Raw genomic sequence first — 24565 nt, 5'->3', positions numbered from 1 at the left:
AAGTCTAAAAACTTACCAGGTGTAAACGATTTCATTCCCTATTTAGCCACAGCAGATACTTACTTGGCATAGGTTTATTTGAAGTAATTTGGTATTTTAAGTGAACATTTAGTAAAACTCTGTGAATGTTAGTTCTATCTGATCTCCTACTCGGCCATCATACAACCTTGGGAAAGTGACATCCTTTCTCTGAATTTCATTTTCTCTCAGTAAAATCTGTTTTATTATACCCACCCTATCGACTTCTCAGGATTCTCAGGAGAAGAAAAAATTTTTTAAACTGCAAAGCATCACATAAACATAAGGTAGTAGTATTTGCTGCCTAGAAGATGTGAGGGGAAAAAACCTGGAACTACAGTAAATTGAAAATGCAAAATAAGTCTAAATAATAACAATAAATGTAAATGTTAAATAATAACAATTAATATGAATGGTTTTAATCCACTTATTAAAAGAGTGGATAAAAATAAAATCTGATATTATTTTCTCAAATTCATCTATATATGAACCCTTGGTATTTTCTCTTTAATGATTCTGTTCTGTTACCTCTTCTAACTACATCTCAGCCAAACCAAGAGTATGCATCTATTTTCAGGAGGCATCTAGTTTGTACACTGTATGTACACACACACACACACTTTTTTTTTTTTCATAGAGGGCGCGTTCTTGAAATTTCATTAGCTACTGCACTTGAATTAGAGGCAAGAGAAGGTTGGGACACATTAACCTGGAGCTTCACAAAATCTAAGACATGAGATTGTCCATGCAGAATCCCAAGTCCCTTAAAGGTTCAGCTCTGTTATGTGCCACACACAGTACTGAGCAAACAAGTAAGCACTGAATGACTGTAAGGAGAGTTCTCCTACATCTCCACCTTAATCACTTTAGCTCTCTTCTTTCCTCTTCCCACAGGAGCTGTCATTAGAAAAGGGCCTCACGACAAGGGGGAAGCACGGAATCTTCTCAAACCCCCAGGACAGGCTTTCACTTCGGATGGCACAGACTGAGCGTGCCATCCAGCTAAGCTGGCCCTTCGTTAAGTCTGGGAGAACAGCACTGTATCTGTGTTCTTACCGTTTCCTTATAAAGTCACAGGGAACAGGATCTGCAAAAAGAGAAGTAAACACAAAAATTAGATTCAATAAGAATCAAAGATATGATAAAGATAGCCATCACAAATCAGTAAAGAAAGGAGCTGGGAAAAATAACTATTTAGAGGGGCAAGGCCAAATTAAATATGTCACACCACGTACCAAAGTAAACCACAGATAAGTTGAGGAGTTAAACTTTTTTTTTTAAAAAAAGTTGAATTAGAGCAAAACTAAAACAATACCTACTTAATCACTGGATTTTAATCTGCATTACAGGTGACAAAAGATGTAGAGGAAAAATACAGTTTAAAATATTTAGAACCTAAAACTGTCAAAAAAAATTAGAGAGGAAATCAAAATTTGGTGAAATATTTGGTAACAAAATGATAAAGGTTTAAAAGTCTTAATATTTGAAGAGTACAAAAGTATAGACAAATAAGAAAAACACTTAGGTAGGTGTCAAAAGTTAAATGGACAAAGAAGAAGAACTGAATTCATATATGAAGACATATAACGGGCTAATAAACATAAGAAAAAGTTAAAATTTGTAATCAAAATAATGCAAATAAAAATGAGATTTTTTAAAACTATCAAATTAGCACAAAGTTTTTACAAAGGCTAATAATGCTGGAAGGGTGACATGAGATGAGTACTCGCATGCTGCTGGTGGACATTTAAATTAGTATACTTCATGAAAAATAATTTGGTAGTAAGTCAGTAATGCTTCTGTTCCTTAAATCCAGTTCTATTTCTAAAAATGTACCTTGAAGAAATAATTCCAAGTGTGGGCCAAGATTTACACACAAAAATGTTCATGGCAATATCTTTTATAGTAGAAAATTGGATACACCTGAAATATCCAAAATACATGAAATGGTTAAGTAAGTTAAAAATCACGTTTAAAAGTGTTTTTTTTTTTTTTGCTGAACACTGGAATTTGACACAATATTGTAAAATGATTATAAATCAATAATAAATAAATAAATAAATAAATAAATAAATAAATAAATAAATAAAAACTTTATAGAGGGACGATTGACAGTCAAAAAAAAAAAAGTTTTATTTTAATGTGGGAAAATAGAGGAGATCAAACAGGCCAAATTATCAAAAGGCCTATTATATATAGTAAGCCTCATTATGACAGATCGTTTCAGACAGTTTCTTCTTGCAAATTGTAAATCACACCTGGGACTTCTGAAATATTTTCTGCCTTCTGGAGTGTTTGGGGTGAAGGAAGGTGGGTGTGGTCAGGCATCAGACAGACATGGCTCAAATCCCAGTTGTGTTACTCAGCTGTCCAATCTTGGGTTAATTATTTAAGTTCTCTGAGACTCAGTTTCCCCTTCTCAGACAGGAGGATAGTGGGTAGGTGTGTGTAAAGGTTAGCGACATGCATGTAAAACACTGTATGTAGTATATGCAGACAGTAGGTGAGTGGAGTCAGAATCATTAGTCACAACTTAAGCGCATCGATGGAGGCGCACTGTAGAGAAACAGCAATCACCTAATTGACTGGGTCTCCGTTACACGCAGCATGGCGCCAGTGTTGAGCGCACAAAAATTAGTAAGATACAGTTTCTTTTTTCAAAGAGTTGACAGCCTACTAAAAGGTAGGCTATGCCCTTAAAAAAAAAAAGAAAAAGCAAATGGTATTTTTGAATGCAGGTATTTTCTACTACTCTACTTTTTAAGGCTAAACTGACTCAGATCTAAGGAAAAGGGGAAAGTTGTCTACAAAAGCTCCCTTGCGCCCAGTCCTGCTGTCACCCGTGAAAGACACAGCACTTGTTCTGTGGACTTTGATGTATCACCAAGCTTGGTTTCCAGCGTTATAAACACAGGCCAGAGAGTCTATAGGACACTGAGTCCATCCTAAAATAACTTCTACAAACGCTGGTTAATATGAATTTTCCTATTGCCCTTTCATGCTATAATTTCTCCCACAGGTAGGGCTTTCACGCTTTATCTTAGAACCATGTTTGATGTTATCTCATCAGTTGGCAGGATGGAATAGCTCCCAGGTGGCCATTGTTAGCTAATGTCCCAAGGGAGCAGTATTACGCTGGTTCCCAAACTTGTCTGCACCTTACAATATCTGGGGAATCTGAAAAATTTCAGGTCCCAGGCCCACAACCTTTGTGGTGGAACAAGCACTGCCATTTTTTGAAGCCAACAGGTTTGGGGAATACAACAGTGCTGTCTAATGGATAAGACCACTGGCTCTGGCATCAGTGCCTGGAACCAAACCCTGGCTCTAATTTCTGATCTTGGGCAACACTTAAGCTCTCTGTACATTATCTGTTTAAAGATGAAAAATTTGAGGAAAGAGGTAGAAAAATAGTGGAGGGAGAAGGGAAAGGAAAATGAAATGAAGAATGTCATTATTATACTGAACAAAATTTACAGTTATTCTTTAATACCATCTAATACCTGACAAATATTTAAGCTTCCTTAATTGTCTCAAAAGTGTGTTTTTACAGTTGGTTTGTTTGAATTAGGCCTCACACAAGGGCCACGCATCGTCTTTTCTCTACTGCTCTTCAACACTAGCCCTGATCCTCTCTCCATATATGTTGTTTTGTTTGTTATTCTAACAAATAAAAGATGTTTTTACAGCACCTTTTATTTGTTAGAAAAGTTGGGTAAAATCCCCATATTCTGAATTTTTAATTTTACAGGCATAACTAAATTAGCACAATTCTAAATGAACATTTATCTATTCTACCTTTGTCCCTAAAAGTTTATCTATTCAAATCGGCTAGGATTTTTTCAAATTTCCTTATATTCAAGAATATACAGTAATCCCACTTTGGCAGCATCTTGTTATATCAAATCAAGCAACAGTGTTAAGATACAGACTCTCAGTACTAGAAGTGTCCATAGAGAGTGCCTAGTCTACTCACCTCATTTCACTAGAAGGAAACAGACATGCAGCTATGATGAAACCCCAAGTCTCCTACTTCTTAGTTCAGTGCTCTTTCCAGTAGCATTAAGCTCCCTTTACTAACTGTGTGCTCAAACTGACATCCTCAGGATGTGGCTGGAGCCATGACTTGGGCACAGCAGCGTTCAAGCACTCACATTTCTTTGGGGGCGGGGGCAGGATTTCACACATCCAATCCCTTCTTAGCAGCAGATCTTCCTGAGTACAACTCCAGTATGACTCCCTGTCCCCAAAATATTTCCCAGCTCCTTTCTCCTAGAGAGTAACTTCAGTACTTCTTCCCTCCCACTCTCCATTCTTTTCTCCCACTGACCCAGTGTCTAGCCACTGCAGTATTTCATGTGCTTTGGATCAAACGATGGAGCTTTGAATGCTGGCCCCACCCACGACATGCCCTCAGACAAAGCAGAGTCTCAGATTCCTCATCTGTAAATTGAGGACAAAAATACTTTGCAGAGTGATCCAAGAATGGGAGAGAATTTTATGTAGAGGGTCTGGTTATGGATGGACTTTAGGCCCACATCACTCATCTGGGCTCTGATTACAGATTTTGTTTTACTTATGTCATTATTATTATTACCTCCATAAGCCTGTAAACACTTTGGAAAGATTGCTTTATTTTGTACTCCTCACAGCACATGATGTACACAGCTGAACAGACAGGATAGACAAATGTTTATTTCCCTGACTGTAACAGGCCCACTAGGTACTATTTACTAAACACTGTAATATTTATTGAGCACTAACAACGTGCCAAGCACTGCGCTGCACTCCTTCCCTTCATTATTTCCCTTACCTCCCCTCTCTGTCACCCACAGCATCCAGCACAGGCAGAAGAGTGTGAGGGTGAAGTGGGGCAGGCTGTGGGACTGCCTGTCTGGGCTCAATCTCTGCTCTGTTACTGTGTGTGTGGCCTTTGGCAAGTCCCTTACCTCCTCTCTGCCTCAGTTTCCTTATCTGCAAAGTGGGGACACAAATAGTACTTACTCCGAAGGGTTGTTTTAAAGCTAAAATCAGATGATGTTAAGTATGTAGGACACTCAATAGACATAAGTTACTGCGAGCTCAGTAACGACTGGGTGAATGTAGGCAATGTCCACATGAATGACTTTCATGTGGAATTCATCCATTGGTTCTAAGCTTCGGACTAGAGAAGGGTGGAGATAAAGTTCCTGTCCTACTCTGATGCAGCTTGCCTTTCAGGTGGACAAACAGACCATAGGCAAGTGAACTATTTCAGACGATGGTAAGTACCAGGAAGAAGATAAACCAGCATGATGTTCTGTATGCAGTAGGCAGGCGGCACCTAGTTTAGGGAGACAATCAGGGAAGTGTCTTTGGAGGAAGTGACACTGTAGCTGTGGAAATGAAAGACAAGAAGGTGCCAGATATATTATGACCTGAGGGGAGAAAGTGGGATGAGGGAGGAAGAGCGTTTCACGCCGAGGAAACGGCAACTGTAAAGGCCCTGAGGTGGAATCAAGAGAAAGGCAGATCAAGACAGTGGTCAGGGTGGATGGAGGGAAGGGAGCCAGGGAAAGGATTTGTGGTGGGGCCAGATCACCACCAGCCCTGGAGGAGTCTCGCCCTTATTCCACGGCCAACAGGAAGAAGCCCCAAAAGATTTTGAGCAAGATAATGAGTAGCATCTCCCTCCAGGAGATCATCAGAACTTACGATAAACACAAGGTCCTCTGTACAGCACAGGGAACTATACTCAATACCTTGTAATAACCTATAATGAAAAATACGAAAAAGAATATTTGTATAATTGAATCACCATGCTCTATACCAGAAACTAACACAACATTGTAAATCAAAAATACTTCGATTTAAAAAAAAGAACATTATGGCTGCATTATGCCCTTTAAATGTTTGTGTTTTATTCCATAGCACACAAGCCACACTGCTCAGGCTGCCCTTGGAGCTAACAAAACTGACGATCAGGCTTGTGCTCCGAACTGTCTGCTGGGGAAGGCTGCCATCTGCTGGCAGGAGCCACAATTAAAAGGCTGCCCTTCCAGATGGGGACTAAGGCACAGGGATTCCACTGCACCTACAAGTAAAGCCTTCTGTAACATGATCAAGATGAAGCTGGGACAAGTATGGGGCAGGCCTTTCAGAGGAACAGAAAAGAAGCCAGTGTGACTGGGGCAGAGTGAGCAGGAGGGACAGAGGTAGGGGGCGAGGTCAGGGAGCCCGTGGGGCTCTAGAGACCCCTACGAAAAGCTTGGGTTTATCCTGGGAGCAACGGGAAGCCCCTGGAGGACAACACAGTACGGGTGAAATGTGATCCAATTCGGTTTTTCAAATACCCACTCTGGCTGAGGTAGTAGAGAGCTTGCAGGGCACAAGGACAGAAGCAGCGAGACCACTCAGGACGCTAACGTAGAATCCAGGTGAGAGATGACTGTGCATGGCATGATGGTGTTAGCAGAGAAAATGAGTGAAATGGTCTGAAGAGGAAACTAACAGAACTCGGATTGGATTTGAGGGTGAAGAAAGAGGAATCAGGGAGAAATGGTAGTTTGAGGTGTTAGGGTTTTTTGTTTGTTTTTGCGGTGGGAGGTGAGGCTTCAGCAACTGGATACTATTTTCTGGAAGCATCCAATTGGAAGATTGAGGGAGGAACAAAGATTGAGAAGAAAAATCAAGACTTCTGTCTCAAAGTATATTCCATTTGAGAAGCCTATGATATATCCAAATGGAGAGAGAGGAGCTGAAGTATACAAATTTAGGAGGCAGCAGCATAAAGATGCTATTCAAAGCCAGGAGTGTAGATATGACCACTTGGGAGAGGGGAGGGGAACAGTGTAAATAAAGAGAAAAAGGGTCAGGCTGGAGCCCTTTAGAGTTCAGGAAAACAGGGAGGATTCACCAAATGCAAGAAGCAGCAAGCAGTCAGGCTGGTGATAAACTGGGAGATTGTGGTGTCATAGAGGCCAGGAGAAGGAGGTATATGTTTCAAAAAGGGAGTGGTTGATTGTATTAAATGCTGCTGCTAAGAGGTCAAATAAGACACTACTAATAATGGCCAACACCTACTGAGGACTTACTGTAGTTGTGGTACCTGGTATGGCAAGTCCTCAGTAGGTGTTAGCCATTATTAGTCGTATCTTATTTGATCTCTGAGCAGTATTTAAGGATAGAAGAAAAAAACACTGGATTTGGTGACACAGAGGCTGAATGAAGAGATCTTTCATTCAATAATAACTGCTAGCTTCTGGCTTATTCCAGGCACTGCTTGAGGAACTGAGGATGAAATAGTGGAGAAGACAAAGCTTCTGCCCTCTGAGAGCTTAATGTAAACAGTAAACAAATAGATACTTGATGCAGTCAGAGAAACACCTTAAAGAACATGAGCAGGACAAAGAGGGTCTTTTGGACAGTGATCTGGTACACCTTTACAAGGAGGTGACAAATCCTTGAGGGAAGAGTGTCCTGGGAGAGGAAAAAGCAAGTGAAGTAATTGTGAGGTGGGAACAAGGAGGTCCACGTGGCTGGAGAGCAGAGACAGGAGGCTGGAGGCAGGCTGGAGGCAGGCTGGAGCATGTGAGGCCTTATAGGCCTGCTTAGGGCTTTAGATTACAAACTATGTGAGATGAGAATCCCCTCTGGAGAGTGAGAGCAGGAGAGGTGCACATAATTTATGTCCTAAGGGATCCCTGTGACTGCTAAATGAGCATGAACTGGTGGGAATGGGGCAGGGGGAGGGAAGGGGGCAAGAGTGGAAGCTATTGCAGCAGACCATAAGATGATAGTGGCTTACAAAGATGATGAAGGTTTAGATGTTATGAAATGGTCATCATCATGATATATTTCAAAATTAGGGCTTGCTAATGGTTTCGAGGCAGATTTTGAGGAAAAACAGGAGTCAAGAATGACTCCAAGGTTTCTGACCCAAGCCACCTGGATGAATCAAGGGTGGTGGGTCAAGGGTTATTTCGAAACAGAAGATTCTAGAGTATATGTGTATGCTCATGGAACTGACTCATTAAAAGGGACAAAAGGATGCTGTAGGAGAGAGGGGATAACCTGCAGGAACAAATTTCTTCAGGAGACAAGAGTGGAATCCAAAGCACAAGTGGAGGATTTTGCCTTTCACAGAAAAGAGGCACAATTCTTCCCTGAAATATGAGAAAAGACAGAATCCATGGGTGTGGATTTGAGTAAGGCAATAGATTAGCGGTAAGAAAATAAGGGAGTTCATGACAGTGCTTCTGTTTTCTCAAGTGTGAGGCAAAGTCTTCAGCTGTTTCAGGGTCAAAGGTGTAAAGATTGGAAGAGAGTCAGGAAGGCATTTAGTCATCTTCTCAAAGATTAGAAGAATTAACTTACTAGGTGAATAAAGTAGGCTTGCTAGGCAGTGCCAAGTGACCAGTTGAGATTTGTTGTCATGAAACTGAAATAAAAGCCGTCAGTAAGATTGTGTGATTTTGTACAGGAAGAGTCAGCGGCTCAGGTATAGGCAGAGGGTAGGTGATTGGTTTTGCCAGGAGAAGTTTGACGGATAGCCAAAAAATCAGTGGGGTGGTGGAAGATCTTGTAAGTGAGCAACTGAAATGACAGCCCATAGAATCGATGCTGATAGATGAGTCAAGGAGATGACATATAACGTGGTTAGCCAAGGGACTGGGAGCCCAATGTGGACAAGGAATTTTTCTGGGTGGGGTCAGCAGTGAGAGGTCATAAGTGAGCTGCTGTTGTCAGAGCAAAGGATGTTTATACCCAAGTCCCATGGGCTTTGCTATCTTATGAATTCCGTAAAGACAGAGCATACAGTAAGCATTTAGCAAATGCAGTCTTCGAATTCTTGCTCGATAAGTGTTTTGTTACCACATCTTTAACAATGTAATAGCATTTGTTGAACGCCCCCAAGTGCCAAACACTAACAAAAATATCCTCCCTTCAATGATCCCTCCCCTTAATTGAAGAGAAAGATGATAGAATATAAAATCTTAAGTGCTGTAACAGAGGTATGTTCAAAGTGGCAACCCAGAGGACTACAAGGACTAATTGTACAGAAGACTTAATTAAGAAGGGCTTCAAAAAGAAGTGACAGCGATAAATTAAGGACAGCTAGGAGGTCATCAGGTGGGCAGAGGGGAGAGGGAAGAGATGCAGTTTCATTGCCAGTCTCAACTTCTATCAGAGTTCCTTGGGGTCCAAAGACAGAACACCGCAAAGCAGCAAGTAAACACACAAGTGTTAATCTTCCTTTAAAACAAAATAGGCCCTTGCAGGCAAACCTTTCCATTAGAATCCCCTGTTTTTGATGGGGTGGGAGTGCCCCAGAGGCCCCAGAACCTACCGCTCAGGGAAGATGGCGGAATCTGTGGCGGGAATCTGGTTATCAGAGATGGGGAGATCATCACACCGGCTCTGGGAAGCAACTCGGCTTCATGGAGCTTGCGGTACTCTTGGGAAGCATGGGGCCCTTGGTGCTTACGGGGTTCGCGAGGCTTGCGGGGCTCACGGGGTGCATGAGGCTCGTACGGTGCCTGGGGCTTGTGGGGCTCATAGGGTTCGTGGGGCTTGGGGATCTCGTTGGACCCTTCAGAGTCCTCGGACTCGTCCCGCTGGTCTTGCTCGTCCGCCTCCTGGGACTCCTCGGGTAAGCCCGGCTCCTCAGACTCCTCAGGCCTGGTGTGCATGTCGAATATCCTGACTACAAAGGGCTTCGGAAGGGCTTCGGAGCGAGCGGATATTTCTGTCGTGTCACGCCCATCAGACAGCACAGAAGAACCCGAAAACTCTTGGCTCTCCATTGATGCCCAGAAGCTCCCGAGGGGCAACGGCCGGGTTTGTTCACTTTCCGTGGGATGGGGGCGGGATGGGCGGGCCGCCCGCGCCCGCCGCAGCGCGCCCCTCCTGGACACAGCCCGTGCCCGACAAGCCCCGCCTCTGGACACCCCCCCCCGCACGTTCTCCCGTTGCCAAGGGGACGCGCGGCGCTGCAGGGGCCCGCGGTGGCCTTGTCCTCTGAGAAGAGCCATAGGCAGTCCGCCGAGAAAAGGGGCGGGCTCTTGATCTGAGCTGTTTTTGCTTCGCTTATTTTAACACTATTTTTAAGCACATTCACGTTTAGGATCATTATATCTTCCTGGAGAGTTGACCCCTTTATCATTGGTATTCCCGTGTTTTTAAAAATTACAATATTTTATTTTTTCCAGTTTTATTGAGAAATAATTGATATACATCGCTGTATAAGTTTAAGGTGTACAACATCTTGGCTTGACTTACATATATGGTAAAATGGTTTACCACAAAAGGCTTAGTTAACATCCATCATCTAGTGATACAATAAAAAGAACAGAAAAAAATTTCTCCTTGTGGTGAGAACCCTTAGGATCTACTCTCTTCTTTCCTATGTATCATACAGACGTGGTAACTGTAGTTATTATGTTGTATGGTCCATCCCTAGTACTTATTTATCTTATAACTGTAAGTTTGTATCTTTTGACCACCTTCCTCTAATCACACCCCCGCATGTAACCACAAATCTGATTTATTTTTCTTGAGTTTGGTGTTCATTTAAATTCCATATTTTACTAAGATCATACAGTATTTTTTGTCTGACTTATTTTACTTAGCATAATGCCTTCAAGGTCCACCCACGTTGTGGCAAATGATAGGCTTTCCTTATTTGTTTGGTTTTTTTTAATGGCTGAATCATGTTCTATTGTATGTATGTGTATACTACAAATTCTTTATCCATTTATCCATCAATGGACATGTCAGTTGTTTCCACGTCTTGGCTATTGTAAATTACTAGGAACATGGTGGTGCAGACAGCTTTTTGAGTCAGTGTTTTCATCTCCTTTGGATATATTCTCAGAAGTGGAATTGCTGGATCATATGGTAGTTCTAGTTTTAATTTTTCGAGTAACCTCTATACTGTTTTCCATACTGCCTGTACCAATTCACAATCCCACCAACAGTACGCAAAGTTTCCCTTTTCTCTACATCCAGGCTGGCATTAGTTATCTCTTGTCTTTTTGATGATGGCCTTTCTAATAGGCATGAGGGGACACCTCATCGTTGTTTCAATCTGAATTTCCCTATAGATAAGTGATGTTGAGTATCTTTTCATGCATGCACTTGTTGGCCATACACATATCTTCTTTGGAAGAAATGTCTATTCAGGTCCATTGCCCATTTTTTAATTGTTTGTTTTTGCTATTGGGTTGTATAAGTTCATTATATATTTTGAATATTAACCCCTTATCAGATATATGGTCTGCAAATATTTTTCCCATTCCGTTGGTTCTTTTTTCATTTCGTTGATGGTTTCTTTTGCTGTATAGCTTTTTAGGTTGATGTAGTCTCACTTGTTTTTTATTTTGTAGCTTGTGCATTAGGTGTAATTCCTCTCCTTATCCTTGATAACTTCCCTTACTCTGAAGTCTTCTCTGTCTGAAATTAATATAGCTATTCCTGCTTTCTTTTGATTAGTGTTAGCATTAGTGTCTCCATTCATTTGGTTTTAATCTAATGTCTTTTTATATTTAAAGTGAGTTTCTCGTAGGCAACATATAGTTGGATCTTTGATCCAGTCTGACAAATCTCTTAATTGGTGCCTTTAGACCACTGACCTTCAAAGTTATTATTGATTTAGTTGGATTAATAGCTATCATATTTGTTACTGTTTTCTATTTGTTGTCTTTGTTCTTTGTTTATTTTTATCTTCTACTCTTTGTCTACCTTTTGTGGTTTTAACTGAGCATTTTACTTGATTCCATTTCCTTTCCTTTCTTTGCTTATCAGTTATAATTTCTTTTATTTTCTTAGTGGTTGTCCTAGAGTTTGCAATATATATTAACAACAAATCCAAGTCTACCTTCAAACAACACTATATCATTTCATGGATAGTGACACTGCCTTATAGTAACAGAATAATCCTAATTCTTCCGTCTCATCCCTTGTATTATTGCTATCATATCATTGATATGCATATATGCATGCATAACATATAGTCAAATATAGTTTCTATTATTATTTTGAACAGACTGTAATCTGTTAGCTCAATTAAGAATAAGAAAAATAAAAGCTTTAATTTTACCTTCACTTCTTCCTTTCTTTATGTAGATCCAAATTTCTGACCTACATCATTATTTCTTTAGAGGAACTTCTTTTTAACATTTCTTGCAAAGCAGAAGTACCGGCAACAAATTCCCTCAATTTTTGTTTGTCTAAGAAAGTCTTTCTCCTTCACTTTTGAAGGATTTCACAGGATACAGAAGTCTAAGTTGATGGGTTTTTCTCTCAACACTATAAATAATTTGCTCCACTCTCTTCTTGCTTGCATGGTTTCTGAGAAGTCTAATGTAATTCTTTTTGATCCTCTACAGGTAAGGTGTTTTTTTTCCTCTGGCTTCTTTCAGGATTTTCCCTTCATTTTTGATTTTCTGTAGCTTAAAAATGATATGCCTATGGGCAGTTTGGGGGCATTTATCCTGTTTGGTGTTTTCTGAGCTTCTGGGGTCTGTGGTTTGGTGTCTGACATTAATTTGGAGAAATTCTCAGTCATTATTGTTTCAAATATTTATTCTGTTCCTTTCTTTCCTCTCTTTCTGGTTTCCCATTACACACATGTTGCAACTTTTGTAGTTGTCCCACAGTCCTTGGATATTCTGTCCTGTTTTTTCCAGCGCCTTTGTTCTCTTTGATTTTCAGTTTTGGAGGTTTCTATTGAGATAACCTCAAGCTCAGAGATTTTTTTCCTTAGCTATATTAATAAGCCCATCAAACACATTCTTCATTTCTGTACAGTGCTTGCTCTATCTCGTTTGTGTTTTTTGCCTTTTAGTATGTCTTGTAATTTTTCTTGATAGCCAGGCATGATGTACAGTGAAAAAGAACTGCTGTAAAACAAACCTTTAGTAATGCAGTGGTGAGGTGTGGCAGGAGGGGAGCGCTCTATAGTCCTAAGATTAGGTCTCAGTCTTTTAGTGACTCTGTGCCTCTGGACTGCAAATTTCACACTTCTGTCTTAGTTTTCTCCATCTTTAGGTGGGACAGGATGGCTAGAGTGGGCTGGAGTTGGCTATTTCCCTTCCGCCAGGTCAGTTAGGCTCTGGTAATATCCCAGCAGGCTAGCTTCTGGTTAACTAGTTTCCTCTGAGGGCAGACCTTGTTACGGACAGAGTGATTTGATGTATTTAAAAAAAATTTTTTTTTCTCTCGCTTGGAAGCACCAGGGGATTTTCCTCTAATATTTACTGCAGGTATCTGGTTGAGATCCTAGAGGTAAATCTCACAAAATTTGGGACCCACTTATGACCAGGTTCCCCTGAATTTTTTCTCTTTTTTTAATGGATGTACTGAGGACTGAACCCAAGATTTTGTGCACTGAGCTATACCCTCCCAATCCCCTGGAGTTTTTAATCTTCAAAGTAATCAACTTTGATCATCCAGCAATTCGTCACTTACAGTCCTGGTGTTTATACTCTGGCATTGCTTCCCACCGGCAGTTTCCTGTTATGGGTCTCTGGTCTGGTAAATTGTTATTCTCTGTATTCTCCTGTTGGTCTCTCCAATGTTGATTGTTCAGTCTATTCAGCTTTTTACTTGTTAGGATGAAATGGTGGCTTCCAAGCTACTTACATGCTGGACCAGAAGTCTTTAAAAAAAAAAAAAAATCAAGACAAGACACTAAGATTAAAAGTTGGATTTATAGCATGGCTGTAGGTAAATAGAGTTATCACCCTTACAAAGTATTTCTAGTAAAGAAAGCTTATCCATATAAAAAAACAAAATGTCAAGAATTTAAAAAAATAAATCCCCACAGTGTTCCTCATTTAGTGTAACAGTTTCTTTAAAAAGAAGCCTTTCCTAAATTTTTCTGAATGCCATTCATGTATACTTCTATACGGGTGTGAAAGTATTTACTTTTCTCATTGCCCTATCCTAATATTTCTTTCCCTATAATGTTAAATGGACCCACTTAAAGGAAAGATAGGATTTTTACTTGAGAAGAGGAGTTTATTAAAATATTTTAATATAAATCCCATGTCACTGAAAAAACTACAAATGGGATAAATGCTTGCTAATGTTCACTTTAATTTTATTGATTAAAAATCCAATCCCCCCAAATACATTATTTTACCAATATTTTTAAAGTTCAAAATCTAAATAAAGTGATGCTCTTAATTAACATTATTTTATATATGTATATATGCCACACATTGAGAAAATAGTAAATGGCTTATTTTTTATTTGAAAGTGGAAACATTTGGCTTCCAGATGGCCACTCCTTGGTGACATTCAAATCATGAGCCTCGCAGTGGGCCTGGGCCTGATCACTGCATGTCTGCAGCCAGCTGTGCAATCAGGTCTTTGGCATCTTGCATGACAGAGGGTATCTCTGAGCCATTCTCAGTCACCTGGGTTCCAAACAAGAACATCTTCCTGTCATTTCCCACCTCAGATAATGCCAAAGCTTCATGAATATCTGTAATGTGATAGGCTGCTTCAAGATCCTTCACCAAGAGTGGGAAAAGAATTGAGAAAAAGTTGGTCATTTTGCAATCTTTTTGGATAAATACATTTACTACTCTCCTTTATTGCTCTCAATGATCCCACTCCCATTGTAATATGGAGGATATTGTAACCCCATTATTATGATTCTAGTGGTTGTTTGAATATAAGGATTTTCATCAGAATTATACCAGCATTTATGAGTTACCATCAAAAAAGTATTTTCTGAAATAAAGTTAAGCTGATACAATACCTTAATCAATTTCCTAAACAGAGCAGTCAAACTGCTTCTAATTTTGTTTTTCCATTTTGTCTTTATTTTCCCAAGATCATTCTCAAAAGGATCAATTACTTTTAATTTGTCTTTAACAATAGAAATTTGATTCATTAATTGGTTTGTGTCCATATTTTTTGCCAAATGTGAGTTTTCTTTTGTGACCATTATTTCCACTGAACAAAAAATTATGGATCAAATTTGGAGGGGTAGAGGAAGACGGAGACAGGATCAGGGAGGCAGTGAATTTAGAAAGTGGACTAGTGGGTGACGGAGACCAAAAGAGGAGGAACAGGTGGAGAGAACGAGGACAAGAGGGAGAAGTGGGAAAGGCTTAAAGGAGGAAAATCCACAGGGAGAGGCAGAGAGAAGAGAGATTAAAATGAGGAGAAAGGAAACGTGTGCTTATGCTGCATGCCAAGGTCAAAACCTACTTGAGGTCAAAATGCTAAGGTCAAAACATATTTCTTTGCCTCTTACACAACAAGAATTATTTACGCAAATAACCTCTGATATTCCATTTCCTAAATATACACACAGATTCAGTTATAATTTTTAAGTCTTTTGCAAAAGTTTAAGCATTTTCGCTCTTAAAATTGCATTTGTAATTGGCCTTTTGTTGTTTTATAGTGTTCTCCCTAAGTTTTAAAGGATCATTTAAAAATCTCTGGAAGTGTTCCAATATTGTGTTATTTTTTCTTGTACCACTATGAACCTATCAAATTCCATCACTTGGAGCCTGTGAGGCTTTTCCTGATGTGTTATAACTTTCTGGTCATCCTAATATATTACCTGTATGAAACCTGAATTCATTTAGTCCTAGAGCCTGCAGTGAATTTCACAACTGTGCTCATGAATCCAGTAACATGTGGACAATGTCTCAAGCCTAAAAAATTCACTGAGGGAATTCGAGAAGACAATAGGAGAGAAAGGGTGTTGGATGGGAGGAGGGGCTCTCTGTAATGATAAAAGCACATCAGGGATAAGTATCAGGTATAGCCCACCCTTACATAACTGTGCCTTAATAGAGGTCATCACTCAAAGAGTAAAGATAGTAAGATGACTTTTAAAAAATACTTATAACTTAAACCAGTGAGTCATCTAAAAGCATAGATTACTTTGGCCAAGGAGTATCAGTAAATATAGATTACCCTTAAACTAGAGTATTCAAACCTTTCATTATTAAACCCAGTAAAAGTTATAAACTTGACACTGAATGGCTCTGTTTATTTCATTTGATGAAGAGATATAAACCACAAAGGAAAGTATTGACAAATCTGATTATTAAAAATGAAAACCTATGTATAAAAATGGGAACCATAAACAAAGTACAATGATAAACCAACAGGTTGCTGGACAAGATATTTGTAATGTATGTAACTGACAAAGGATTGTTTTTCCAAAAGATATGAGACTCCCTACAGCTCAAATGAGTAAAGATAAACACCCTAATAGGAATTTGGGGAAAGATATTAAAAAAACAATTTACAGATATGGAAATTCATTTCAAAGAATAAAACTCATTTAAAACTAATAACCAGTGAACATCTCAAAAAATGTTCAAGCTCACAAATAATTAAGGAAATGCAAATTAGAATGAGGTAAAATTTTAACTCCATGAGACTGGCAAAAATGAAAAAGTTTGACAATACCAAGTATTGACGAATTGTGCCTGTACAATGCTATAGATGTTGAATGGGGGTTTTTTAAACTTTTTTTTACTGTGGTCAAATACACATAACTAAATTTGTCATATGAACCATTTTTAAGTGTACAGTTCAGTGCACAGTTAAGTACATTCACACTGTTGTACAACCATCCATTTCCAAACAACTTGTAAAACTGAAACTCTGTACGCATCAAACAATAACTCTCCATTTTCCTTTCCCCCTGCCCCTGGCAACCACAATTCTACTTTTTGTCTCTATGAATTTGACTACTCTAGGTACCTCATGAAAGTATAATCATACAGTATTTGTCCTTTTGTGACTGGCTTATTTCACTTAGCATAACGTCCACAAGGTTCATCCATGTTGTAGCATGTGTCAGAATTTCCTTCTTTTTTAAGGCTGAATAATATCCCATTGTATGTATAGACCACATTTTGTTTCTGTTCATCTGTGGATAGACACTAGGGTTGTTTCTACTTTTTGGCTACTGTGAATACTTCTGCTATGAACATGGGTATACAAATAACTGTTTGAGTGCCTACTTTGAATTCTACTGGTTATACAGCCAAAAGTGGAATTGCTGGACCATACGAAAATTTTATTTTTGATTTTTTTTAAGCAATTGCCATCCTGTTTTTCATAGTGGCTGTACCATCTGGTATTCTCACCAACACTACACAAGGGTTTCAATTTCTCCATGAATGTTTAGTAATTTTAATGCATGTGTGTGAAATAAATTTAGATCAGGCTAATTGATCTAAAACTACTTTTTTATTCATGGTAGGCATTCAAAAATTTTTTTGAAATCAGTTCAACAATCCGTAAATGTTTATTGAATTAAATTCAACACAAATTTGTTGAATTCTTATTATGCACAAGGCCATATACTAGTTATTATATGGGACACAAAGGTTATTGACAGTCTCTGTTCTCAAGGAGTTTACAGCTGTCCCTCGGTATCTGAGGGGAATTGGTTGCAAGACCCCTGAAGATACCAAAATCTGAGGATGCTCAAGTTCCTTACATAAAATGGCATAGTATTTGCATAAAACCTATGCACATCCTCCTATACAGTTAAATCCAGATTATTTATAATACATAGTACAATGTAAATGATATGTAAATAGTTGTAAATACAATATAAATGCTATATAAATATTTCCCTATGTGTGGCAAATACAAGTTTTGCTTTTTGGAACTTTCTGGAATTTTTTCCCCCTGATCCAGGTTGGTTGAATCCACAGATACGAAGGGCTGACTGTATAATCAAGCAGATCTAATTAGTATAAATTGAACTGAACAGATAGCGTATTATTGAATATTTAGCTATTAAAAGTACAGACATTTCTAATTCTTGTATTAACAATGTAACTGTTGAGTACAATTTATATTTGCACAACTTTTTTACCTGTTTGTTTGCAAACACAACCAGAGGAAGGATTGGGTTTGTTTCAATTAGTTGATGAAGGTGTTTCTTGGCTTCAGGTAGTCTGTTGTGATCTGCTGAATCCACCACAAAGATCAGCAGCAACCCCTTGGACAGGTACATTTCCCAATAGGAACGGAAAGGTTCGCTGCCGCCAACTACAAAGAACAGTAGAGAAGGAAGACATACGCAGAAATCTCAGAAGTGTCCACTGAGGGGGCAGGAAAGGCACAATTAGGTAATTTCTGAACACTGGACAGGTGTTCTGATGAAAGACCTCTGTGAGACTGTACCCAGTTCTGAGAACAACCAGAGAGATGTTACTGGGGAAATGATTGGTGGGAATATTTACCCTCTATAAGTGGGTCATTCATTCTGTAGCACAAAGAATCAGCATAAAGATCTTAAATATGTACTACAGCGGATGCCTCCTGACCTGCTATACACAGCAGTACAGCCAGCAAGTTGGAGTAGGCTACTAAAGTAACTTAGAGTGGTAGGTTAAAACACGTGTTTCTCTAAAATAAGTTTTAAATGGACTGATTTAAGTTTCATTGGCTAGCCTCACTTGCATAACTTTCTTCCTTTGTCAAAATCCTAGAACTAATTTCCCCTCTTAATCTTGCACTAAGAGTTAATATGATCCAGTGGACATTCAAGAATACTTGCCTCAGGAAAAAATGCCTTTGGGATCTTTCATTCTGCTGATTCTTCCCAGAAGAAACTTTTGGGGAATGATAATAATACATACACAATGAATTCAGTTACTTTTCTCCTCGGACGGAGGTTGACAAACGATGACCCACAGTCTAAATCTGGTTCACTGCCTATTTTTTGTACAGCCCACAAAGAAAGATTTTTACACTTTTAAATGTTTGGGGGCGGGAAAAAAAGAATAATATTTCATGGCACATGAACATTATATCACATTTGGATTTCAATACAAAGGATCAGAACACAGACATGCAGTGGAGGGGGTAAGGTACAGCTCAGTGGTAGAGCGCATGCTTAGCATGCACAAGATCCTGGGTTTGATCCCCAGTACCTCCATTAAAATAAATAAATAAATCTAATTACCCACCCACCCCCACCCCAGGAAAAAATTAAAAGAAAAAAAAAGAACACAGACATGTGATTGTCCACATATGGCCTCTGGCTGCTTTCACAGTACAACAGGGCTGAGCAGCTGCACAGAGACCATGTGGCCCACAAAGTCTACATTAGCTACTCTTCAGCCCTTAACAAAAAAGTTTATAGACTCTTGTTTTGGGAACTTGACAGAAACATTTTAAAAAACAGTAATATAGGGTCTTTATTTGCCTTTCCTTGTTTTCTTTGTGTAGAGCCAGGCTAGTCATTCTTTGAAGTATTTTTATTTTTTTTTAAAGAATGTTATATAATCTAAGTAATTCATATGGTTTTAATGTATGTAGTTTAAACATGAATGAACATTTAGGTTGTCCCCCATTTTTTGGCAACACCATGACATTTCACCAGCAGAGGGATTGTAATCATTTAGTTATTAACTTCTAATTTAACTGCAACATAGCCAGACAACATGGTTTGTATGATGCCTCTTCTTTGAAAAATTTATTAAGACTTGCTGAATGGCCCAGTAAGTGGTCAATTTTGGAACTGTTTTGTGAGTGTTTGAGAAAAATGTGAATTTTAAATTTTGGATGTGGCTAAAATTGTTTAATTTTATATTTGATTGTGTTCAATTTTTGTGTCTCTATAGATTTGTTTTCTCCTTGATCCTATAAACAATTGATGAAGAGATGTTGAAATCCCTCATTCCAGCTGTAGATCTGTCCATTTCTCCCTGTAATTGGATTCTTCCTTTCTTTTCTTTTTCCTTACTTCATTTTTTCATTTCCGTCCGTTCCCTTCCCTTTTCCTCCCTTCCCTTCCACTTTTTATATTTTGAGACTATTTGCTTAGCTATCTACTTTGTTAAAATTATTATTACTTCCGTAGCTTCTGGGCAAACTGACACCTGTAGTCCTAATAATACTTTTACCTTAATGATTTGCCTACAGTTTTACCATTTTCTCTGCTCACCATTTTCTCTTCACAACTGGATGAAAACAAAAATTCATATCGTTTTACTTGTGGGTGGGAGGTGGGGGTACAATAGAGGGTACAGAAAATTCCCAGTTTTCTGGCTTGAGTAACTTGCTGGGTGAGGAGTCACTTACTGACAGTGGATTACAGGGAAAGGAATAGATATGGAGATATAGTAAATATTTTGTTCTGACCATGTTAGATTTGAGAGGCCAGTGAAAAACCAGGTAGAGATGTCAGGGGACATCTGGATATGTTTGGGCTAGACAGATAAATCGGGGAGTTATTAGCATATAGATAGTATTTAATGTCAAGAGGATGGATGAAATCATCCTAGGAGAGAGTGTAAACAGAAGACAAGAGGATCTGATGCGACTTCGGGGAACAGCAATATTTTGAGAGATGGTGACTCCAGAATTACTATAGACTAGGGGCTTCTGAGTTGCCACCTGGTTACAAGAGGTTGGGGGCTTGTCTATATTTGCACTGGCAGAGAAGGAAGCACACTGTATTTAGATTGCATGTTTATCTGACGAAGTAAGGGAGGAGAGAGGCTGTTATAAGAGGGGGTGCCAAAGCCTTCCTCTCAACTCCCCTTTATCCCCACCACTGCAAAAAGGGGAAAATAAAAAGAGCAGAAAGTGATTTCCGCCCCCACTGCACCCTAGCATTAAACTACACAAGCATTCTAGAAGTCTAGGAAAATCTGACCCAGTGCTTCTTTTCACAAGAACCCAATGTTGATAACATTACATCTGGCTTAAGTTGTAACAGTAATGTGGCTACAAGCTGTAGGCTATTCCCAGAACCACTGAGAAAGAGGGCTTACTCTCCAGGAACTCCATTTGGCTGTCTTCAGTACTGATGCACACAGCATTGAAACCTTGGGTGGGTGCCATGCTGTGCTGGACTCTGTTTAAAGCTAGAGAGTGGAGAACACTGGTTTTTCCTGCTCCATCCAGGCCCAACACTAGGATCTGCTTATTTTTCTCCTGCAAAACAAAAAATAAGTCAATAAAGCTATGCCATCATATAAATAAATAAAGCTAGGGCCTTGTTTTCCTGGCTCCTGGTAATGTTCTTGCCAATAATATTTCGGAATTGTAAAACAGAGCAAAACTTCACAAAAAATTTAATACGTCTAGAACAAACTGTCCCAGTCAGTTTGTATTGTACAATCAGCCACTGGTTATGTGATATTAATCACACATCCCTTCTTCATCTCCCAAATTCTAGTCAATCTATCAAATAAATACTTAATATCGATCTATATCTATCTATCTATCTATCTATCTATCTATCTATCTATCTATCTATCTATCTATCTATCTATCTATTTATCTATCTGATTACTTATGGGAGATGCCATATTTTCAGGGCTAATTTTCAGACTTCTGTTTACTTCCTGAGCTCACTGGAGATTGCACCAGAATTCAATTTATTGTTTGGGGTCTTGTATTGATGATCCATGTATTGATTCTGCCATTTAGTTTGTAAGCATCTAAGGTCTCATATTCTCAATCTGTCTTGTCTTCCCAATTGGATCACTAGATTAAAAGCACTCAGGGCAAGGTTCCCCTTTTATATATTTTAAGTATAAATATCATAATTGAATGAAAAGGCCAAGATTATAGGTAATCAAACCAGCTCTAATCATAAATGAGTATTTTTAAATCTGATGCTAAAACCTGATGAAATAGATGTAAACTTTAGGAAGAAGCATTCCACCAACATACAAGCCTTAGAAATGTTTATGACAAGTGGCTGAGGGGCAAGAAGGGCAAGCTGGGATGGAGGCAGAAATAGAAAATTTAGAGTACTCAGCAAGGTGGCTTTAAGGGTACAAATTTTAATGTAAAGAGTAATAAATGAGCAACAATCCAGCCAGACTGCTCACAGGAATTCAACCCTATTTCCCAAACAGCCTACTGAAAGGGTTTCTCATGCACAAAAAACACTAGTAAATGTCTTCAATGGCACTGTTTAAAAATAATAATCTTATACATCTCTGCTTGAACATTAAACGCTGACATAGACTTAGATTGGATTTCTGGTAAAAAAGTGATCCTAAACAGCGTTAGAATGTCTATCCCACCTCCCATCTCTTTTTTCCCCCCTCCTAGTAAGATCTACATGCAAATGAGATGTTTTAAGGCTGGTCTAATAGAGACTTGTGTACAGAGCATGATTTACAAACCCTGTCTAGTGAATAACAGAAATTTTAAAAGTACATTTTTGTTTTGGGAATGAATTCTTGATGGCTCTTATAGGAATTGGTATTTCCATCGATGTTCCCTATCTCCATCTCCATTTACTCCCCATTCCCTCCCATCTGCATCTAAATATCAGAGTGTCATTCTGAGACTGTGATGGTAAAGAAGAGGAACTTGACGCACAGAGAAGACTTCACTGGATGGTTTTAAGTGGCATGCTTTAAAGCAATGGTGGCACCAAGAAATGGCTATAAGATGTGGATTCTGTCCACAATTGACACCACCAATAGCCCCATACAGGCTACCCCAACATATTTCATCAATTCCAAGATTTTTTTTTTCTCATTTAACATTTCTGAAATGAGGACTTTACAATCTATGGTATATCATATTTTGATTGGCAGCATTTTTTTTCTTTCTTTTTGGTACCTAAAATAATGGCATTTTAGAGCCTAAGAACCATTGTGAATAAAAACAGTTCCTTATTTCCTTTCCAGCCACATCGCTACCTCTAAGCACATCTTATCTAGAAATTCTGTAGTCACTGCTGCCTTACAGTTTTCTTCTTTTTTAGTCTAAAACACAAGCTTCCTTATGTTTATAATCTCTCAAGAAAAGCTGGGATTACTGTAAACCAAGAGTTCTGACACAAAATGTGATTCTGAACACAACTGTTCCTTGTAAAAAGTTATTCCTTTAACTATATATGAATCTATTTGTCTGTTTTACCAGAGATCAAATCCTTGTTAATAATTCACATTGTTTAGAACCAGAAAGCAGCTCTGAGCCCAGGAACTCCAGAAGCACCGAGATCACTAAGCTAATCCAAATAATGTCTGTTTTTTCTTTTTTTCTCCCTCAATTTTTAAACTGTGGTAAAATACATAAAATTTACCATCTTTACCATTTTCAAACATACAGTTCAGTGATATTAAATACATTCATAATGTGCAACCATCACCACCATCCATCTTCATAATATAACCCTTTTCATCTTGTGAAACTGAAACTGTACTCATTAAACACTAACTCCCCACTGTCCTTTCCCCCAAGCCTTGGCAACCACCATTCCATTCTCTGACTCTGTGATTTTGACTATTCTGTGTACATTATATACGTGGAATCATACGGATTTGTCTTTTTGTGACTACAATGCCTGGTTTCTGAGGCTTCTCAAACCTCTATGACGGCCCCCTTTGGGCGCTGGTGGTCTGCAAAGAATGGAAGCAGTAACCACAGCGCCCACAGAAAAGACCCAGACAGTCCCCAAACACATCCTGCACACATTCAGGTACCCTGCACCCTCCCACAAAGAACCCATTAAACAGAAAAGGCCGGGACAGAGATCCTGCGGGCGGCGAGTGTTTGGAGCTGAGTTCAGTGTTGTGGGCGGTCAGGGAGCTAGGGTTGAGCGCTGGACAGAGATGGGGCTGGAAAAAGAGTGTTCCCCGCGCCCCCGTGAAGACCAGCTAAGACCTCTTCTTCAACACTAGACATGACGAGGGCTGGACGCGGGGACGGGGTTAGGGGTGAAGCCGGGCAGGAGGCCGCGGGAAAGGGACTAGCGACGGGTCGTTAGAAGACTGGAGCCCCTTCCACCCGCAGATAAAAAGCCCGCGGACGAGACCAGATTCTCTCCGGCGCGGGCCGGGGCCTCGCACGTAACAGAGCCGGCGCTCCGCCCTGAACGCCGGACAATGGCCTCGGGTGAGGGTCCGAGGCGCCGGTCTCTTACCGGCGGCTCCAGGGGGGGCTTTGTCAATGTGCTGTCGTTGTCCTTCTCTTTCTCTTCTTTTTCCTTGAACTGTTCCTTCTCTTTGTCCGTCTCTTGCTCTTGCCTGTTTTCCTCCTCTTTACTCTTAGTTTTCTCCTCCTTCCCCTTTTCTTTTTCCTTAATTTTCTCCTTCTCCACTTCCTTCTTTTTATCTTTCTCCTCCTTTCCTTTTCCCCGAGTTTTCTCTTTCTCCGGCCCCTTTCCCTTCTCTCTCTTCACTTTCCACCTCTCCATCCCCACAGCCCCGGCCTCCTTCCCTGCTCCTCCTGCGCGCCCGCACGCTGGAGCCGCGGTGCGGGGTCTCAGCAGGCGTGGCCCCCGCGGGGAGCGCACGGCGGAGACGTAGGTCCCTGCGCCGTACGCCGCCTCCGAGGTCACGGCGGACGCCGCCGCCGGTTCCCGGGTTGCCGCCAGGCATCTGACGCTCGCCCGCGGGGCACTGCGCGCAGCAGATTTGCCGAAGCCGGCGGGGCGGGGGAGCTAGAGGAGGGGTCGAGTCTAGCCAAGGGGATTCGGGAGGCCCGGGCTCGGGAGTTGGGAAAGACCTGAGGGGCAGGAAGAGTGTCCTTGGGGGGTGGGCAGGGGATGGCGGTGCGCACCGTGGCGAGATTCCTTCGGGCTGGGAAGGGT

At 40.0% G+C, this 24565-nt stretch overlaps 2 protein-coding genes across 3 annotated transcripts in view; both read right to left on the bottom strand.

Annotated features, from left to right (window-relative positions):
- THEGL (theg spermatid protein like) overlaps window positions 1–9806 on the bottom strand; it is a 61197-nt gene extending 51391 nt beyond the window's left edge. The window contains exons 1-3 of the mRNA XM_006177341.2: window positions 9347–9806; window positions 3309–3311; window positions 1075–1105 (exon numbers count right to left, since the gene is read on the bottom strand). Of these exons, the coding sequence (XP_006177403.1) occupies window positions 1075–1105; window positions 3309–3311; window positions 9347–9803 (491 nt within the window). The 5' untranslated portion in view covers window positions 9804–9806. The remainder of the gene's footprint in view (window positions 1–1074; window positions 1106–3308; window positions 3312–9346) is intronic.
- Window positions 9807–10587: 781 nt separating this feature from the next.
- On the bottom strand, window positions 10588–24354 carry ARL9 (ADP ribosylation factor like GTPase 9). Of its 2 annotated transcripts, none has more exons than XM_032498030.1 (4): window positions 23897–24349; window positions 20778–20940; window positions 17867–18042; window positions 10588–13657 (listed from the first exon to the last, which is right to left on the bottom strand). In XM_032498030.1, exons 1-4 carry the CDS (start codon window positions 24167–24169, stop codon window positions 13634–13636), a joined length of 636 nt encoding a protein of 211 aa, XP_032353921.1. In that variant the 5' UTR covers window positions 24170–24349; the 3' UTR covers window positions 10588–13633. The 2 variants fall into 2 exon arrangements, with proteins under 2 accessions (XP_032353921.1, XP_032353916.1); XM_032498025.1 differs by lacking the exon at window positions 10588–13657 and adding an exon at window positions 13694–14516 and having other exon boundaries at window positions 23897–24354.
- Between the last annotated feature and the right edge of the window lie 211 nt (window positions 24355–24565).

The sequence above is a fragment of the Camelus ferus genome, chromosome 2 (assembly GCF_009834535.1).
Source record: "Camelus ferus isolate YT-003-E chromosome 2, BCGSAC_Cfer_1.0, whole genome shotgun sequence".
NCBI lineage: Eukaryota > Metazoa > Chordata > Mammalia > Artiodactyla > Camelidae > Camelus > Camelus ferus.
Note: the sequence above shows the minus strand (reverse complement) of the source record. Positions and strands in the feature narration are given on the sequence as shown.

What these genes read in the sequence shown, in the direction of transcription:
- ARL9 (XM_032498025.1), bottom strand. Translation starts at nt 24,169, where the DNA reads ATGGAGAGGTGGAAAGTGAAGAGAGAGAAGGGAAAGGGGCCGGAGAAA. An exon ending in AGCCCCCCCTGGAGCCGCCG is followed by an intron (nt 20,941 to 23,896) that starts GTAAGAGACCGG and finishes TTTGTTTTGCAG; the next exon opens with GAGAAAAATAAGCAGATCCT. An exon ending in TTGTGTTTGCAAACAAACAG is followed by an intron (nt 14,517 to 17,866) that starts GTAAAAAAGTTG and finishes CTCTTGGTGAAG; the next exon opens with GATCTTGAAGCAGCCTATCA.